Source organism: Patagioenas fasciata, chromosome 2 (genome assembly GCF_037038585.1).
Source record: "Patagioenas fasciata isolate bPatFas1 chromosome 2, bPatFas1.hap1, whole genome shotgun sequence".
Classification (NCBI taxonomy): domain Eukaryota; kingdom Metazoa; phylum Chordata; class Aves; order Columbiformes; family Columbidae; genus Patagioenas; species Patagioenas fasciata.
This window is the reverse complement of record NC_092521.1, coordinates 150,199,977-150,217,165: the sequence shown is the minus strand read 5'-3', so window position 1 is coordinate 150,217,165 and position 17,189 is coordinate 150,199,977. Positions and strand designations below refer to the sequence as shown.

The 17,189-nt window shown below is 55.7% G+C and overlaps 1 protein-coding gene across 1 annotated transcript; it reads right to left on the bottom strand.

Moving 5' to 3' along the window:
* Nucleotides 1-14,686: 14,686 nt before the first annotated feature.
* Nucleotides 14,687-16,152, bottom strand: PTF1A (pancreas associated transcription factor 1a). Its single transcript, XM_065832596.2, has 2 exons — nt 15,325-16,152; nt 14,687-15,208 (listed from the first exon to the last, which is right to left on the bottom strand). The coding sequence occupies exons 1-2, from the start codon at nt 15,944-15,946 to the stop codon at nt 15,006-15,008; spliced, it is 825 nt and encodes a 274-aa protein (XP_065688668.1). The 5' UTR covers nt 15,947-16,152; the 3' UTR covers nt 14,687-15,005.
* Between the last annotated feature and the right edge of the window lie 1,037 nt (nt 16,153-17,189).

The window sequence follows — 17,189 nt, the reverse complement described above, 5'->3', positions numbered from 1 at the left end:
GTCCTTATTCAATACCGACTACATGAGCTTTCTCTTGATATATGAAGTTTAAAGAGGTGCAGTGCTTGGAGTCACAAACCATATGGATGTGTATATATAAGCACACACCAAAAGAAGAAAGTTATCAGTAACTATTTGTCTTCAGATTTATTTATTTCATGTGCATATGCAGATCCTCGTGGTCCAACCCACCCTCCTACCTCACCTCCTCAGTCCTCTGAAGATTTAAAACAAACAAGCAAACAAAAAAACCCACCACACAAGCAGACTGCTCTTTCCCAGAGCTTATGATCAGTGTGAGTCAGGGATGAGGAAGGGGCTTCCCTGCATCCCCAGTCTTGAGCTCTTTTGTATATCTATAGTAACAGACAGCCGATCTTAATGAACAGGAGCAATAAATAAGTACTAGTTAGGAAAACAGAGGTTATTAAAATAAGATTTTAAACTGCTAAACACAGTAGATAGTCTGTTCAAAACTGGGCAACAATTTACTCTTCCATTAATAGAAAAGTTTCCTTGATTTGCTTCTCATCAGATGTTCAGGGAGAAAAACTCCAGGTCCAAACTGAAAATACTGTGTTTGAGCTTTCCAAGGGAATATATTTGGGACACTGCTACCCCAGTTCACGAAATGAATGTCCATATGTTACAAATGCAATTGATTTTTAAATTATGAGGTTTATGTCAAGAATAACAAGCTAGGATTTCTTTTCAAGAGACTGGAGCTCTCGTAGCTGGTGCAGACATGAATAAATGCTTCAGGTATATTATTCTTATTTAAAATATCCTTGATTCATTTTCTTGCAAGCTGACAATTTATGGAAAGATTTTTTACATCAGTTCATAAATTTTCACTTACTGAAATGAATGTGAAATTCTTTTCTAAAATGGTGAAATGTATCATTTTGATGACACTGGCAAGCAGATGGCACTTCAGTCTGCAACAGGATTGCTCTTTTAGCATGTGTACTGGACGATATGGAAACGATAAGTCGATGTAAATACAAAATGTGAGTCACCGAGAGCATGGATTGGTTTAGGGTCCTCTGGGCATTTTCTCTGAAAACGATTGCTCCTATTAATAACACGTTGATGAGCGCAGACTCTCGGGAGGGAACGAGACACCTGTGAAATTCAACCCCCGTTCAGCCCCGTGTCCTGTCCCTCCTCCAGGCAGCTGCCGGTGGCCGGTCCCCCGCGTCCGCCGTTCAGCACCAGGACACGTTCCGCGCCCGCGGCCGCCTCCGCGGGACCCGCCCTCCCCTCGGCCGCGGGCCCCGGGGCGAGTTTGGGCTGAGCCCGAGGACCCACGACCTGGTGCTCCCCTCCTTCCCCCCGGGGGCCGCTGTCCACCTCTGACAGACGCCGTTTCGGTCTCAAATAGACGGCGGGGCCGGAGCAGCTTCGTTCTGGAGGGGGCAGGGGGACCTTCTGCGAGGGATGCCCGGGGGCTCCTCAGAGCGAGGTGACTTCATGATCTTAAATATCTTTTCTCTTTAAAAGCACCAGATAGACATAACTAGTAGGCAATTGGACTGGATGATCTTTGAAGGTCCCTTCCAAATCAAACTATTCTGTGATTCTGTAATTCTATCCTATGTGACAGGGTTGCCTAAATGCTCTTCCCAAGCCTGCACCTTGCTATTTGGCTGTGCCTGGCTCTGTGAGACAGGTGAGTGAGTGTCCAGTTCCCACAGTCTCCGCGGCCATTGACGACTGGGCTTTCCACAGACAGCAGCAGTGCCGGTGCAGGCAACCAGGTTCCTCTGGGGTAGTTCCCCACCGCAGACCTGCTGGTATCCGAAGAAACGTTTGGAATTTTTTTTTTTTTTTTCAGTTTTTAAAGGTGGTCCAAATTACTTCTTGCAGATATTTAAAAGAGGAGTATTGAAATAGAGATTCGATTTTTAAAAGCTTGGCAACATTCATCCAGCTGAGCACTTCAGCTTGCTCATACCTAAGTGGCCTGTCATGTGGACTGGGTCAAAGCTGAGATTTTTCTCTGGGTTTTATTTGTTCTGTTTTGGTTTGGTTTGGTTTGGTTGGTTGGTTGGTTGGTTTTTTAACTTCAGTCCCACTTTAACTTGGGAGCAAAGAGGAATATTGGAAATGTATAAATCGCAGCATTAAAAAAAATATGCATATAATAACTTGAATGCATTAGGTCAGGAAATACTGAAAATCTGCACCTAGAAGCATCTCTCAACAACTGAAGGAACGTGTCCAGGCCCCAGGATCCCCCACAGACTTTTACCAAAGTGAAAGAGCTCAGTGAAAGGGTTCAGTCATCCCTTTACAGGATAAATCATAAAAGTAAAGCTGTGAAGTCATCCCAACCAGGTTCTGGTAGGTGGACTGATAATTAGCGCTGTACTTACAGATAGAAAACTCCAACACTTGTAAACTGTTTCACTTGAATCTGCCATTCAGAAATGATGATGCATAAGGGATCCACCTTTAGGAATGGCAAAAGGAAGTGTGCAACACTGGAAGGTGAGGTTTTGCTACAATATTTACTCTCTTCTTTGTTTAAAGATGATAAAACCGAACACCTAACACATCTATGCTTTCCATTGTATAGCATCCACTGCTGTTGATTTTTATGTACTCAGGGAGAGTTTTCTCACAGTCCGGTGTTTGCATCTATTGACTTTGTAATCTGTAGATAGACTCTTAATGAGTAGAAAAGACAAGAATCTCAGAGATAAACCCTTGGAATAACAGTAAGCCTTTACAGCTTGTCAGTAGGAGAAAGCTCAAACATAAATATCTGGTTTACAGAAGTAACACAACTTATTTTGGTAGATTACATTGTTTCTGTTTCAAATTACCCTGTCAATCGAGGAAAAAGAGGTTAAGAGGTCATATTAAAAAAAAAATGCTTGAAAGGGGTCTCTCAAGGGATTTTTTGTAAATTTCTACCCCATACTCAATTACTTATTTGTGATGGTGCATAAGCTGTACTTTCATGTCAAAGATGCTGATTTTGTTGAATTTTGCTTTACAAATCCCCTCAAATGGGCAGAAATCCCCTACACGCAGCCTGAAGTGTGCTGTTTTGCCCCACACAGTAGTTCCTGACAGGTTTTCATCACATCTTCATTTCAAGTTTGATCTTTTTTTCCATGTTGGGTAAAGGCTTTGTTGTTGTTTTAAGTCATTTTACGCCAGAGTAGAGGATGCAAAAGCGGCATGGGCTTCTTAAGCAGAAGCGAGGTCAAGTTTGAATCTTCTGTGTTGAGAACTTTTAAAACAGTTATCACTCAACAAAGGGTGGGGAAGAAGAAGTATTAGTGTTTACAATGTTGAGACAAAAATCCCCTTGACCACAGCGGTGCTTGACACCGCTGCCAAATATCGGCACAAACACTCACGTGAGCTTATAGACGGAAGATGAACCCTTTTGCTTCTCCCACACCCTGTACGTCCCACCACCCCCGTGGCGGCACCCAGGGCAGGAGCGGACCCGTCCCCCGGTGTCCGCGGAGCTGGCAGGAGACACACGGCGCCCGCGGCCGCCCTGCTGGGCCCCCCGCCACCCTCTCCGCCATTGCCTGGGGCCAGGCTGCGCTCCGTGGGGCAGCGGGAGGGCCCCGGTGAGCCCCCCAGCAGCCCACGAGTGCCGTACCGTGGGTGTGGCCGCCGGAGCCCAGGCTTGGCGCAGCCATTGCGGAGGCGGTGGGCAGGCACCGCGGCCCTGGGGCTGCCACCCACCGACGGCGGGGACTGCACACGCCATTTTTGACACGTCGTGCCTCAGGCAGAGGCGTTTGTGGGCCCGTGCGTGGTTTTACCCAGAGACCAGTCTCTGGAGCCCGGGGCGGGTGTTTACCATCACTCCCGTCCGCCCCGTCCAGCGCAGAGCGGGGAGGCGGGAGTTGTGCCGGTGGTGTCGCACGGCTGAGACGACTTTATCATCGGCGTGTGACACGCGGGGACGGCGGAGCGGAGCGTCCTCGCCGCGCGTAGAGCGACCACGGCCTGCGAGAAGCGGCTGCTCGGCCCCGCTCCTGCCCGCCGCCGCTTCGCTTTTCCAGGGCCCTCGATTCCCCAGCAGCCGGCAAGACGAATAAATTACAAACCCGCATTTAATGTTAGTGACTCTTTAAATGGAATTTTTCATTCAAACTTTGTCATTAAAATAGAAAGGCCTTTTGGTTGTGACCATACAAGCATAATAAATTGTATATGTTTGCGATACTGAATGAATCTTGCCCATATGCTGCACTGCAAGGCTACATGAATGAAGCATTTACCAAATCAGGCCCACCACATTAAACAGAAAAACAATCTTTATTCATGGTAACTTATCAGTTTCAATTAATCAACCTCAACAATAGAAATTCTGATGTGTTCAAGCAACTTGAAAGCAATAGGTCATCTCCCGGGCAGCCATGTTGTGTCTTTGTGCCTATGGTTTCAAACAAAGCAACATCTCCAATAAATGTACATCCCCACACACAGATGTGTGTGCCTATATGTGTATAAACATCTAGGCGCGCCGAGGGCCGTAGTATACACCTACGGCTGTACGTTGAAGTGTTTATCTTTTTGTCATACAAAAAGTAATTGTTTTCTAGTATTTTTTGAGCTCTGCAAGTTTAAACAAAAGAAAAGAAATTTCCATTGGATGACCATCCTTTCAGTTTCTCTGCTGCTATGTGAATAGCATTGTGCAAACCATTCCAATGGTATTGAAAAGGGGTAACCATTGGTTTGATTTGGTTACACGGTTTCGTAAAGAGCTCCCTCCCACTGCCTTAGGGTCTGTGAAAGGTCCGTGACCTGTTTAGAACTGCCAAGTGAAATGTCATGTCGCCCCTCCCAAATGGGAGTATCTGCATTCATTTGATCAGTATAAAAAATGATTGGGGATGGCGAGATCAGAGCTTTTGAATTGCAATTTATAGCAGTTTACAAAAATGCACATTGTTGGAAAAGAAAACATGGAAGTGTTTCTTTCTAAATTGCATTACCTGTGAAATGTCATTAGTCTTTTTTTTTTTTTTAGGATATCGCATCCTGTTTTTTTATTATCTCAGAAAGAGACTTAAACGAAGAAGTTGGGTGTTTGCTTGAGATATGAACGCATACCGCCCTACCTATAGCTGCCTGCGCAGTTTCACCATCAGCTGCTAGAGGAAACGTTTCCCAGGTTGTGTTCACAGTTCTGCTGTCATCGTTTGGTGGTACCGTGATTTTCACGAGATCTTGCCATTTTAGTGAAATTACATGAGGCTGCTGCTTTCCGGGAGGAAGGTTTGCTCAAGTCCAGGGCTCAGCATCCTCCTACCTCCTGTCGAGCGCTTTGACCACTGCCGCCTTGTCCGGGACAGATTCACTGAACGCTTAATTTGTTACTCTTGCAATTGTCTTCGCCGCCGTGCACCTTAAAAGGAGGAAAAAGAAAAACAAAACAAAACAAAACACAAAAAACACCAACACAACCCATAGCAAAAAAACCCCACCACACACATACAAAAAATACAAATACAACACACCACGAAACACGAGGGAACCGTTACACTTATTTCAAACTATCAGCCCTGGAACTTGTTGTGTCTCGCACGTCGCCTACCCCGGGGGGCTGGCCGGGTTGCCCTTTCATCCCCCAAGCGGCAAGCGTGGTGGCCGAGAGAGAGGGTATCTGGGCTGAGTGCCGGCCGGTCCCTCTCTGCCCCTTCCCCGCCTCCGTGCCCACCATCGTCCCCGCACCTCTCGGCACCGGTTTGGAAGTGCCAGCGCTGCCGGTCATCGCTGTCAGTTGTTGGACCGGGGTGGGGACTGCGGGGTCCGGCCCCACCGGGGCTACTCTGGGCGCCGTGCGGGACAGACAAAGGTTCTGTGGAGGGGAAGAGCGAGGACGCACGGGTATGGGGGCCAGGTGAGAGGCAAAAGCGCGGGACGGCGGGAACCCTTGGCTGGGCTTGAGCCAGGCCCCGAGGGCGGGGGCCTCTAGGGAGGCTAGCGGTGGGGCCGGGTGCTGCTCCTCTTCCTTCAGGTGCTGGTTTGGAGGGCGAAATACCCCGCATCATCTCGCCCCTTCGCCTGGCAGGTGTCCTGCTGCCAGCAGCACAGGAGGTGGAAGCTTACTCTGAAAACATCATCCTGCCCTCTGGTCCAGCTCACCACGGCCTTGGCCCAGGGTCAGGTCTCCCTGGGACTCGCCTCCAAGGCCTAGACCCTGTCTTTAGGTGCCCAGTGTTGCTCGGTTAAAGACGAAACCTTGATAAAATATACCCCCACGTCACCGAGCCTCTGGAGTGGGACGACCATGGCGTTCCGCTGCCATGCGGACCCCGGGCAGGTCCTCGCAGGCACAGGGGGCTGCAAGGGCAGTGTGTGTCCTCATATCCGTGTGTCCCTACTTGGGCTGATCCGGATCCAGAAGAGTTGAGGTGTCGCCGGGCAAAAGTTTGACTCTGTTTCCGCGTCTGTGTTCACTGAGTCCCGGCAGAGATGCTCTTCGTAGCTGTTGCCCAAGGCTGGAACGTTTAAACGGGGCAGATAAATTATTAGGAGTAAAAGCCTTGAGCGGCTTAATTGGGAAAAGCGGTCCTGGTTCCAACCAATGTCCGTACAATTGCACACTGCAGTCCACCATTATTCGAGCTTCATCTACTATGCACTATATACCACCGTCTCCAAAGGATTGTTGCCCTAGAAACTTGTTTTAAATCTCCAGCTATATATCAACACCTTGTTTTAGCAGTCCTTGGCTGAATTACAGTTACACAGTTTGGCGCTTCTTTCAAATTTCCTCCCATCAGTTTGGCCAAAGAAAGGAATTTTTCTCCTTTAGAAATGAATTGGCTTAATTAGTAAGTAGATTAATGGCAATTGCTGGTGAGTTGGTTTCCAGCAGAGTTTCACCAGAGAGGGTTAATCGGAGTCAGGTCTGGAATCTTTCCCAGAACTGGCTGCCAGCCATTTCCGTCAACCAATCAACCCCGTAAACAAACGCGCTATCCACTGAAATAGAGTTTATTTCTTACTGTCATCCCGCTGGAGTCATTTCCCTAAACAGCCGCCACCTCGCAGTGGGTTTGAAATGGATCACCCTGAACGCGGGGCTGCTAATTTCCAGCTATTTCCTCAAAGACTTGGAAGTGTTTCCCCGGTAAGAAAAGATTTGTTGGGCGCTTCAGCATTCGATAAACATGTAACCTGCTTTCATCAGCCTCCGGCTGAGATTTTTCTCTTCCAAGAAGTTGATAATTTGGGGCAAAAAGAATTAACGTCACTGGGCGATCCAAAATTCTTTTCCAAAGCCACTGCCTCAAATACGGGACAAGCAAGAAAAACATCAGCATAGACTTTGACACCTTTTTCAGCCTTTCCACTCATTTTTTTCTATACCGATAAACCGCATTCATACTTCGACTTGCAGCTGCATTAGTCTTGAAAAAAAAAAAAAAAACCCTGCTGAGAAATGCATATAATAGGAAAAACAGATCGGCTGGACAGCAGTGTAATTAATGCCAGAAAGGGCTGAGGCCGGTTTCATAGTTTGTCTTTTGAGGATATCAAGACGAGACCTGGTGAAAAATGACGCATGCTTTAACACTTCAGAAAGCTGGCAACTAGCAGAGCTCCCCCCCTCCGCCCCTCCTTTTTTTTTAACTTTATGCCTCTGAACAAAGGGGTCGGCAGAACTAGCTAGGTTGTAATGAGTTCTGTGTCCCTAGCACATTAAGTGCATCATGGAAACATATTGTATCGAAATAGTTTGGAGGAGAATACTGGGGATGAAAGAGAAAGGGTGCTTTGATCAGCTCCCTGGGGTCCTGAGTGCGCGCAGACCGACTTGCAAGGACTTATTCAGCTCCAGCGAGACACACTTACAACGCCATTCAAAGAAATTTGCATATCTGTAATTTATCACATTTGTCCCCAACATTTTTGCAAGGTAAATAAAAGTTGGCTGAATAAAAAATATCAATCATCACAGAGCGAGAGAGGGCGAGAGCGGGAGCAGGGCGAAGTGTTTGTTTAACCAGACTCGGTTTGGAAAACTTGTGCTGAACGCGGGGTAAAACCCACCCCAGAGTGGGTTTTATTTCAAGTTTATTTCAAGCCGGCGACCGCGTGTGTGTCGGCGGTCGAAGCTCCGCGCCCCGGCCCGGTCCGGCCCGGCCCGGCCCCGCGTCCACCCCGCAGGACCCGCAGCTCCGGCACTCCGCGCCCCCCCCGTGCAACACCGCGAAAGGCCCATCCCCTCGGTTCATTTCCCGGCTTCCGCAGGCCCCCGCAGAAAGCCTGGCAAAACCCAAGTGGACAACGGGAAGGGGGAAGTTAAAAATCTAACGTCGGGGACGGTCCCCATCAACGGCCCCGCTCCGGGTCTTGCTCAGTATCAATCGCCGGCGGCCACACCGCCACCGACGTCTTCAACTTGACCTTGGCGAGGGTTCCGCGCCTTCGCCTCATCTGTCACCCGTGACCAGTGACAGTGATGCATTTCGCAGCATTGTCGGGGCAGGGCATGGGGAGACCCGTCGGGGACGGGATGGGACGGGATGGACTGGCCGCGGATCGGGCGCTGTGTCTTCGGGCGGTGGCGGGGAACAAAAGCCATAGCAAGACGCCTGTGCGGCTAATTCCGTGAAAGGCGCGTCCCAGAGCCCCCCGCGGGAAGGTCAGTGTCGCAGGCTGCGCTCCACCGAGGGGGGCCGCACGGCTCCCCGCATTCCCGTCCTCGCCAACCACCCCGTCGGGGCGCGACTGTGGCCGCTCTTCCAGCCGGCGTGTGCGCCCGGTGCTGACACGTCCCCAGGGTTCTGTGCTTTCCCCTCTTCCCAGAACTCCGCCGAACCGAGGCCACCGGCGGCGGTCATACACCAGCGGGCATGTCCGAGCCCCGCCGGGACCCACAGTGGCTGTCCCCGCCCGTTCCATCGCGTCCCTGGCTACTTCTCTCTTCCGCGACGAGGGGCAGCTCCCCGTGGCCTCGCCCGTGTAGGGGCTGGCGCCGTCGGGGGTGACCCCTCTGCCATCCGCGAAGGAACCGTCTGTCTCGGGGCCGGGCAGCAGCTCTCGCCCGGGAAATCATTTTTCCCGCGGCCGGAGGGCGGGAGGCTGAGGCGGTGAGCGGCTGTCTGAACCGTCTCTGGTCGCCGGCGCACTCCGGTGGCCGGGCAGCCGTTGGGCCGCCCGGCGGAGACGTTTTCCGGAATAGGAAGCCACCTCCGCCCGCCCAGGGGGAGAGGAGCTCCTCGGCGGCAGAGAACTCCCCTCCGCCCGGTCTTGTCACCGCGCCCCACGGCGGCAGAAGGCTTGTGGCTCCGTCGGTACGCGGGGCGGTGGCGGCCGCGTGCCACCCCCCGTGCAACCCTTCAGCGCTGCCTCCCTGGGGAGCGGGCAGCCTCCGCCCGGTCAGGTCGCGTGCTTGGGCCGCGCGGCTGCAACCGGGAATCCTGGAGAGGCGATGATCGGGGGGACCTGGGAGGCCGTGGGCTGTCCAAGCCGTGCATGGCAAGGCCGGACAGAGCGGCCGGAGCCTCTTGTCGCCCCGGGGCTGCCCCGCGGGGCGCCCCGAGAGGGGAGCGTGCGGCAGGGCCGAGCCACCCCTGCCCTCTCCAAGACGCTGGGCATTACAGGTTGCGCAGAGCAGGTGCACGGGGAAAACGGGGGGACTCAACGGGTCGCGGCAGAGGGTGGAGGCAAGGGGCGCGGGGGCCGGAGCGAGCTGGGAGGTGGGCGCTACCGCGGTGCCACCCGGGTGCCCGCTCCGCGCTGTCCGGGTGGGCGCCGCGCCCGCGGCCGGAGAGCCGAACGCTCTCTCCGCAGCCGGCGCCGCCGCCCCAGGGGCCGCCCGGGGGTGGCCCCGTTCTTCTTGGCGGGGCTGCCGCCAGAAGGGACCCGGCGGGTCTGCCCGGCGGCCCCTCGCTAGCCAGCCCCCCGGGGCCTCCCTCGGCGAGGCCGCCTCTCAGGGACGGCCCCGCCGTCATTCCCGGGGGCGCCCCGCAGCCGGGCCCCCTCTTGGAGACCTCCATGCGCAACGCGGGCCGGCAAGCGGGAGAGCCCCGCCGCCACCGCCCGCTGTCGCTCGCCGGGGCCTCGACGGCGGCGGGGCCTCGGCGGGGGCTGCGGCCGGGAGCCGCCCCCGGCTCGGGGCCGCCCCTCCCGCCTCCTCCGGGCTGCGGCGGCCGCGCGGGGAGCGGCGGGGAGCGGCGGAGCGCACGCGCGCCCGCGCGGGGTTCGGCCCCGCGGCAGGGCGCGCGGCAGCGCGGGGCCCGGGGGAGGCGCGGGGCCGGGGCGCGCGCGAGCGCGGGGCGGCGCGGGGGGGGCGGGCGGCGGCGGCGGGGGGGGCGGACACTCCTCCGTGCCCGCCGAGGCGGCCCCCGGGCGCGGCGGCGCGCTCGTCCCCGCCGGGAGGTCTCCGGAGAGGCCAGCGGCGGCCGGGCGCGCCTCGCCTGCAGCCGGAGCCATTCATCCCCCGCCCCTTTGTTCGGCCCGAGAGTAACGCTGTGAATTAAAAGAAATGACAATATTTCGTATCTGCTCGCCCGGCCAGAAGAAGGGCCCTTGAGCCTGGCAAAAATCAGGCGGATCATTCATCGTGCCACCCCGCACCTGTGGGCTTGGCATTGAAAACCCCGCGGACCTCTTCCTATTAAACTTAATTATTCCCCCAAGGCGCACAATGGTTGAAATGGAGCAGGTTGGAGTCTGTTTATTGGTCGTAAATGTTTTTCTGAAGATCTTCTGAATCTCATTGTTAGCTCGTTGTTTGAGGCTGCCCTCTTTCTTTCAGACGAGAGTAGCCTTGGACTTTTCAATTTTCAATCGTAACATCTGCTTAATCGTACGGATCAAAATATGGAGACACAAAACATATGTAATGGTTGATTTGTTAAATCCTGGTAATGAGTTATTAACAAGGGAAAACAATAGGGCAGGATGGTGAGAGCCTTATGGTAACAGAGTCACTTTATGTAACGCCTGACGTTTCCCTTCTTGATAAATGGAACTAAGGTCTGAGCGCCAGGTGATAGCAAGAAAATCAATGTCTTTAGGGGCCGGCACCGAGACTTTTTTTCTATGTGAAAAATTAGGAGACATAAAATTTAATTGGCTGATCAGGGGAAAGCAGTGGTCTTAAGTTTAATTGCCAGTAGGCTTAGCGAGGGAGACAAAACAAGATTTGGGCCTGTTTGTTTGCTTGCATCCCAGCACCGAGTCCAAGTGTATCGTTGAAAATGTGTTTTATTATAACACATGTCATGCTTTACAGTTCCCATATTGTGTAAAGACAATAGTTAATGGTACATTAAAGACAAGCAAACCATGCCAACACGTCTTGGACACATTGTAAGGGCCTCTCTCTTTGCTCGCTTTAGGCAGCTGCAGTCCAGGACCCAGAAGCACAAAAAGAACAAGTTTGAAATACCAGGTGCATCCGAGAGAACCACGACAGGGATTGATATGTTATAGCCCAGGACATGAACCTAGCAATAAAGATATCATTGCGATTGTTTGCGGCTTCCACGCCATGTAAAGCTGGAGGCGCCGGAGCAGGCTGCTTTCTGGCAGCGAAGGCTCTGCCTCCCCGGGCTCCCCCGGCGCCCTCCGCCAAACCCGAGCACCTGTTGGCCAGACCCCGGCCCCGTCGTGGGAATCGCCTCCCGCCCACGCTTCCAGGTCTCGGCAGCGCGGTTTGTTGCGGAGTTATTTAGGACCATTCCCACCGGCTGCGGGATGCTTTGGAAAGCGGGAGGTTTACCAGGGGACACTCAACTGGTGTTTGCTCGACCTCGCAGCTGGTACTCGGTGCCAGCGAGAGATGCGTGAATGAAAGAAGGATGAGATCCTGGGCTGGGGAGGCTTCACGCCCCGCGCCTCGCAGGGCGCTCGCCCGACTGCCGGCAGATGAGAGGCCCTGGGAACCGCGGCGGGACAGGTTCACAGTGCCCGTGGCAGCCCCTGCCTGCGCACAGCGCTACTGAGGAAGCACGCACTCCTTCCCATCCCCTTGCTGGCTCTGCAGGCCAGCGGACTGGTGCCTCCAGTATTTTGGGCTTGGGTGGGGGTTTTGTTGTTGTCGTTATTAAAAAAAAAAAAAAAAAACACAAACAACAAACATTATTTGATTGGGAGATTGTGTGTTTCAGATAATTAAATTGTCTTTTCACCTAGAGCATCACGAGTGACGGTTAGTCCTGGGAGGACAGAAACAGCCCGCACACCCAGAGCCCGCACCTCCCTCCTGTGGGAAGCGAGTCGCCCTCAAGTACTTCTACACACCTACCCACCCACCCCGCCCCCCGCCCTCCAAGCGGCTCTGGGGATTTCCCCTTCTTTTGTTCACTCCTGCCCCACTTTGCAGCCCCCGTGGCGGTGCGGGGTCGGCAGGTCGGGTCGGTCCTGGGCCCCGGACGGGCCTCCCCCGTTCCCCGGGGGCGCCGTCGGGGCAGAGCGACCGCGGAGGGGCGACTCCTGCAGGGGCCGGTGAGGGATTTTAGGGCGGATGGTGGAGGCTCCTGGTGCAGGGCAGGAGCTCGGGGGAAGCGGGGAGCCGTTGTCCAGGGCACACCGAGGGGCAGCGCTGGATGGGGTAGCGATCACCCCGATTCCCCCGCTCAAGCAGACGAGCGGGGAAAAGCAGCTGGGAACGGGGGCTGCGTGACAGCCAATCATGCCGGCCCCACGCTGGTCCTTACCGCGCCCAGTCTTGTTCCCCACCGGCGAACCCCCCGAAGCTGCCGCAAAAGCTGCGAGCCAAGCTTGCGGGAGCCTCCGGGTCTCGCCGAGTCCCTTTGGCCCGGGGGACCTGCATAGGCGCTTTCCTCCTACTCTGTGCGGCGGGATTTTGCCGCAAGAGCGCGACGCTGGGGTGAATGGATGATGAGTCAGTCAAAAGGAGCTGTCAGTCTCTTTGAAGGTTGCGTTTAAAGGGACTTGCCAAGTCAAGACGGGAGAGTGACAAGATAGAGACCCTGGTGTTTTACATGCGAAGGCCGGCTCTTCCGCTTCATCTGCACCATACTAAAGGATGTGTTGAAGCATTGAATCACAAAAAAAGTGGCACACCAAAGAAAAGGTGCCACATAACAATGATTGTAGTGTTTTAATTGTGGGGGACCGCATCACCAAAGCCAATTGAGACGGACGGGGCTATACACAGAAGGGAACGGTACAACACTTCCATAACTTATAATTAAGCTGAAGTCCGACTAACATTTGACTTTCTAATGAGTGTAATGAGATTACATGCCTGATGGAAGCATTTGTGCAAAAGCGACTTTCTGTGTTTAATGAGGTCCTAATACAGGACAACATCGAATTATAGGTCGGCTCTTTTTCTCGCTCAAAGAGCCCCGTTTAAGTTCAATGACACCGATGCCGCCTGCCTCCCGCCCGCTGCCGGACGGGGTGAGGCTCCCAGCCGGGCAGCACCACCGGTAGCCCAGGATAGCACGAAAAATGAGCAAATAAATAAGCAAAGCACCCCCCCGCCCTCGGCCCAGCCTCGCCGTGTTTGTATGGGTAAGTAGCTCCTCTAATTGCTATTGGAATAGATCCATGCCATCCACGCTAGGGAACTAAATGTGTCTAACTAGGTTAATGCAATTAGCATGCATGCAACATATTGCTCCCACTTTGCGGCAGCTTTGAAAAAAAAAAAAAAAAAGCAACCTTGGGAGCGGGAGAGATGTACAGTATATGATGAGCAATAATTATACCTTGCTTCACCCGGGCCGTTCCCATCTGCCTGGGCACCGCGCGGGGACAGGTCTGCTCCGGCCGTGGGCCGGGCCGGGCATCTGGGGCTCTCCCGGGGGCCGAGCCGTCGAGGCTGAGCCGCGGGTGCCACGGGAAAATCAGCACCTGCAGCGTCGGCCCGAGCCCCCCGCCCCAGCCCCGAGCCGCCCCCCCGCCGGTAGCACTTGCAGCCCCCCGGCCCGGCAGGCCCCTACTGCCCCCTCCCATCGCTCCCGGGCAGGTGCAGCCCAGCCTCCCCCCCCCGCCCCAGCAGCCGGGCACGCTGAGCTTGGGCTACCAGAGAGACTCTGCCACCAGTTGCACGATGGCTTTGCCATCTACCCTCGCCAGCCCCCCAGCGGCATCCCCAGGGCCAGTGGTGCGGGGGCCGTTTGCCAGGGGCGGTCGGAGCGCGGCCCGCGGAAGGCTGGGGGAAGCCAGCGAGCCCCAGCGCGGGGCTGCGCACCAGCAAGGACCAAGCCTGCCCGGCCCCCAGCCTGGTCCCCCTTCCCTGGAACTTTTGGGAAGAGCTTTGTCCTGCTCCCGGTAGCGCACCCGTCCCCGTGGAGGCGGGGCTGGGGGAACAAGGCAGCGACGAGGGCGGAGGAACCCTCTCAAGGTTGGTGTTTCGGGACTCGGGTCTTTCATCTGGAAACCGCAAGCAGAGCAGAGGCACTGAAAGGAGGGAACCTCCTAGAGATAGACAAAGACATCACTTGGAAGCAGTTCAGGAGAGGATGTCAAAAGGGGTGGAGAGAAGGAGACAGCGTCTCCGTCCAACCCCCAGCTGCATAAGAGCAGCCGGAGCCGGAGATAGGGCAGAGCGGGGCCGGCACCTGAGCGGAGGGTGCCGGCCGGGATGTGCTCCCGCCCCGCAGGGCCCCGGGGCTCACCCCGCCTGCCCAGGGACCGGGCCGGGCTTTCACTGCCGCGGAATGCGGTGAGGCTCTCGGCAGCCGCCTCCCACAAACACACTGCTCCACAAGTTACAATCCGGGTTTATTATTAACAAACACAGGAAGAGTCCACGTGCAGCAATAAATTATTTTCCCAGGTTCTGGCATTTTTTTTTCCCCAAAAAAAAGGTGCTGGCAGAATAAACGTATTGCATTTTAAAAAATCAGGATAAATTATATAAATTATACATAAAAACGGACGATTCTACCTCATTATTACTACTCCATAATAAATAGATAAATAAACTTGATTGCCCTTAGAGTCTGGATCTTAATATACATTTACAATATAGGTCTCTACATACAGCATGTACAGGAAGGGACGAGGGCCACCCGCGCGGCGCCTCACGCCACGAAATCGAAGGGGGGCTCATTCTCGATGTCATTGAGGGACGGTTTGTTGTTCACCTTCCGCGGGTCCTCGGGTGTCCACACTTTGGCTGTCCGGATGATGTTTTGTTCCTTGAGTTGCTTTTCATCAGTCCACGACAGTGAGTGACCGGCCAGAGGGGGGAGTCCGTAGTCGGGGTCGCTCGGGGACGGAGATCCTGGGGAACAGGGGGGAGAAAGGCAGAGGGTTACTGCTGGGGCCGGCATTCCTGCGGAGCGCGGAGCCGGGCCGCGCCGGGATGCGCTTTACGGGACGGGGCGGGCCGCCACTTACTTGTGCCGCGATGGCAGATGATGATCTTCTTGGGCTGGCTGGGGCTCTCGCTGCTGGCGCTGCGCAGCGGCAGATCGGACTGCACCAGCTCGCTGAGGAAGTTGATGTACCCGATGGCCAGGCGAAGCGTGTCCACCTTGGAGAGCCGCTTCTCGTAGGGTAGGGTGGGGATGTGCGAGCGCAGCCCCTCGAAGGCGTCGTTGATTGACTGCATTCGCCGCCGCTCCCGCACGTTGGCGGCCTGCCGGAGCTGCTGCAGCTCCGCCTCGGAGCGCACCCGCCGCCGCCGCTTGGCCGAGCCCAGCGCCTGGAGCCGCCCCCCGGGGGACAGCAGCGCCGCGCCCGCCGCCCCGCAGCACTCGTAGGCGAATCCGGGAGAGGTGGGCGACGGCGGGAAGGTGGCGGACGGCGCCGGGCAACGGTAGCCGCCCTCGGGGTCGCCGCCGTCGCGGTAGTACTCCTGCAGCTGCCGGCTGAGGAAGTCCACGTCCGTCTCCAGCAGCCCGTCGGCGGCCAGCGCGTCCCGCGGGGGCGGCTCGCGAAAGAAGTCCTCATCGAAGTAGGGGGGCGAGGAGAAGGCATCCAGCGCCCCGGGGAAGTGCTCCAGCAGCACCGTCTCCATGCTGAGCCCGGTCTCGGTGAGGACGAGACGGGACAGGGTGGGACGGGGCGGGGGGGCAACCCCGCCGGGACGCACTTCCAGCCGCTCCCGCCGGCTCGCTCGCCGAGCCGCCCCGGCGGCGACGGAGCCCCCGCCCCTGCCCTGCCCTCCCTGCCCCTGGGTGGCCGGGAGGCCGGGCCGCTCTCCAGCTCTCCGGGGAGGAGGCCAGAGCCGGCTGGCGCGGCGGGCCGGCACGCGAGGAGTCTTATAACGACATCCCCGGGCGCGTGCCGCTGACCGCCGCCGCCAGCCAATCAGCGTGCGTCGGGGAGGGGGGTTGCGGGGGGGACCGGTCCCCCCGTCGGGGGACACCGCGACGCTCCCGCCGGCCGAGGGGCGGCGCCGAGGCGGGGACCTGGGGGAGCGGGCGGGACGGCGGTAACGCCCCCCCGGCTCCGTCCGGCCCCGCCACCCAGGGACGGACTCGGAACCCGCGGAGCCGCTCAGAGCGGCGCTCCCCGCACGTCGGGCGAGGAGCCCCCGGTCCGCCCCCGCACTTCTCCGCACCAGCCGCTGACCGAAATGAGCACATTGGCAGCTACCAGAGCGCGGGAGGCGACACCCCTGCGCTTCTCTCCCCAAAACTTTTGCTGCTGTCCCGGGCCCGCCAGCTCCCGTCAGCGGTAGAGCCGCCGTCGTAGCGGGCGCAGGATGGATCGATGGCGCGGGCTTTCTCGCGGCGTTTGAACTGAAGGCAATTCTACAGTAATATCAAAATAAATCCTTGTGCCCAGCTGTGCGTTGATTTTGACCACATCGGGCCCTGTTGCGCTTTTCCTTTTCCCACTGCCATTGCCCTCTCAAGACAAGTTATTTTGGCAGTGGCTCTGTTAATAATTTCTTAACTGACTCTCACTGATTAAAGCCTTAAAAATTCTCACTGGGGTGAAATGGATTACCCAGCAGATTAGAGGAGGATTATCTCTGTCATTAGCGCTGCAATAGTTTGTCCGGCAAAGTCTGTCGAGGTTTATCGAAAGTGACTTTCCAGTGTGCCACCAGCACAAGCAGAGATCAAACCCCGAGTGGAAACGTACCCCGCTCTATCAGCAGAGCAAGACAGGGCCAACTCCAGGCGAGTAATAAATGACTCGACTTCAAAGCCGCTAACAACGCCGTGATAACGACAGTGAGACGCGTGAGTCACGGGATGAAACAAAGAGCTTTGCAAGAGCCACTTCTTGGAAAGTCCTGCCTGCAGACA

Coding starts and splice junctions, on each gene's coding strand:
- PTF1A (XM_065832596.2), bottom strand. CDS start 15,946: ATGGAGACGGTGCTGCTGGAGCACTTCCCCGGGGCGCTGGATGCCTTC. Junction 15,209..15,324: donor CATCTGCCATCGCGGCACAA/GTAAGTGGCGGC, acceptor CCTGTTCCCCAG/GATCTCCGTCCCCGAGCGAC.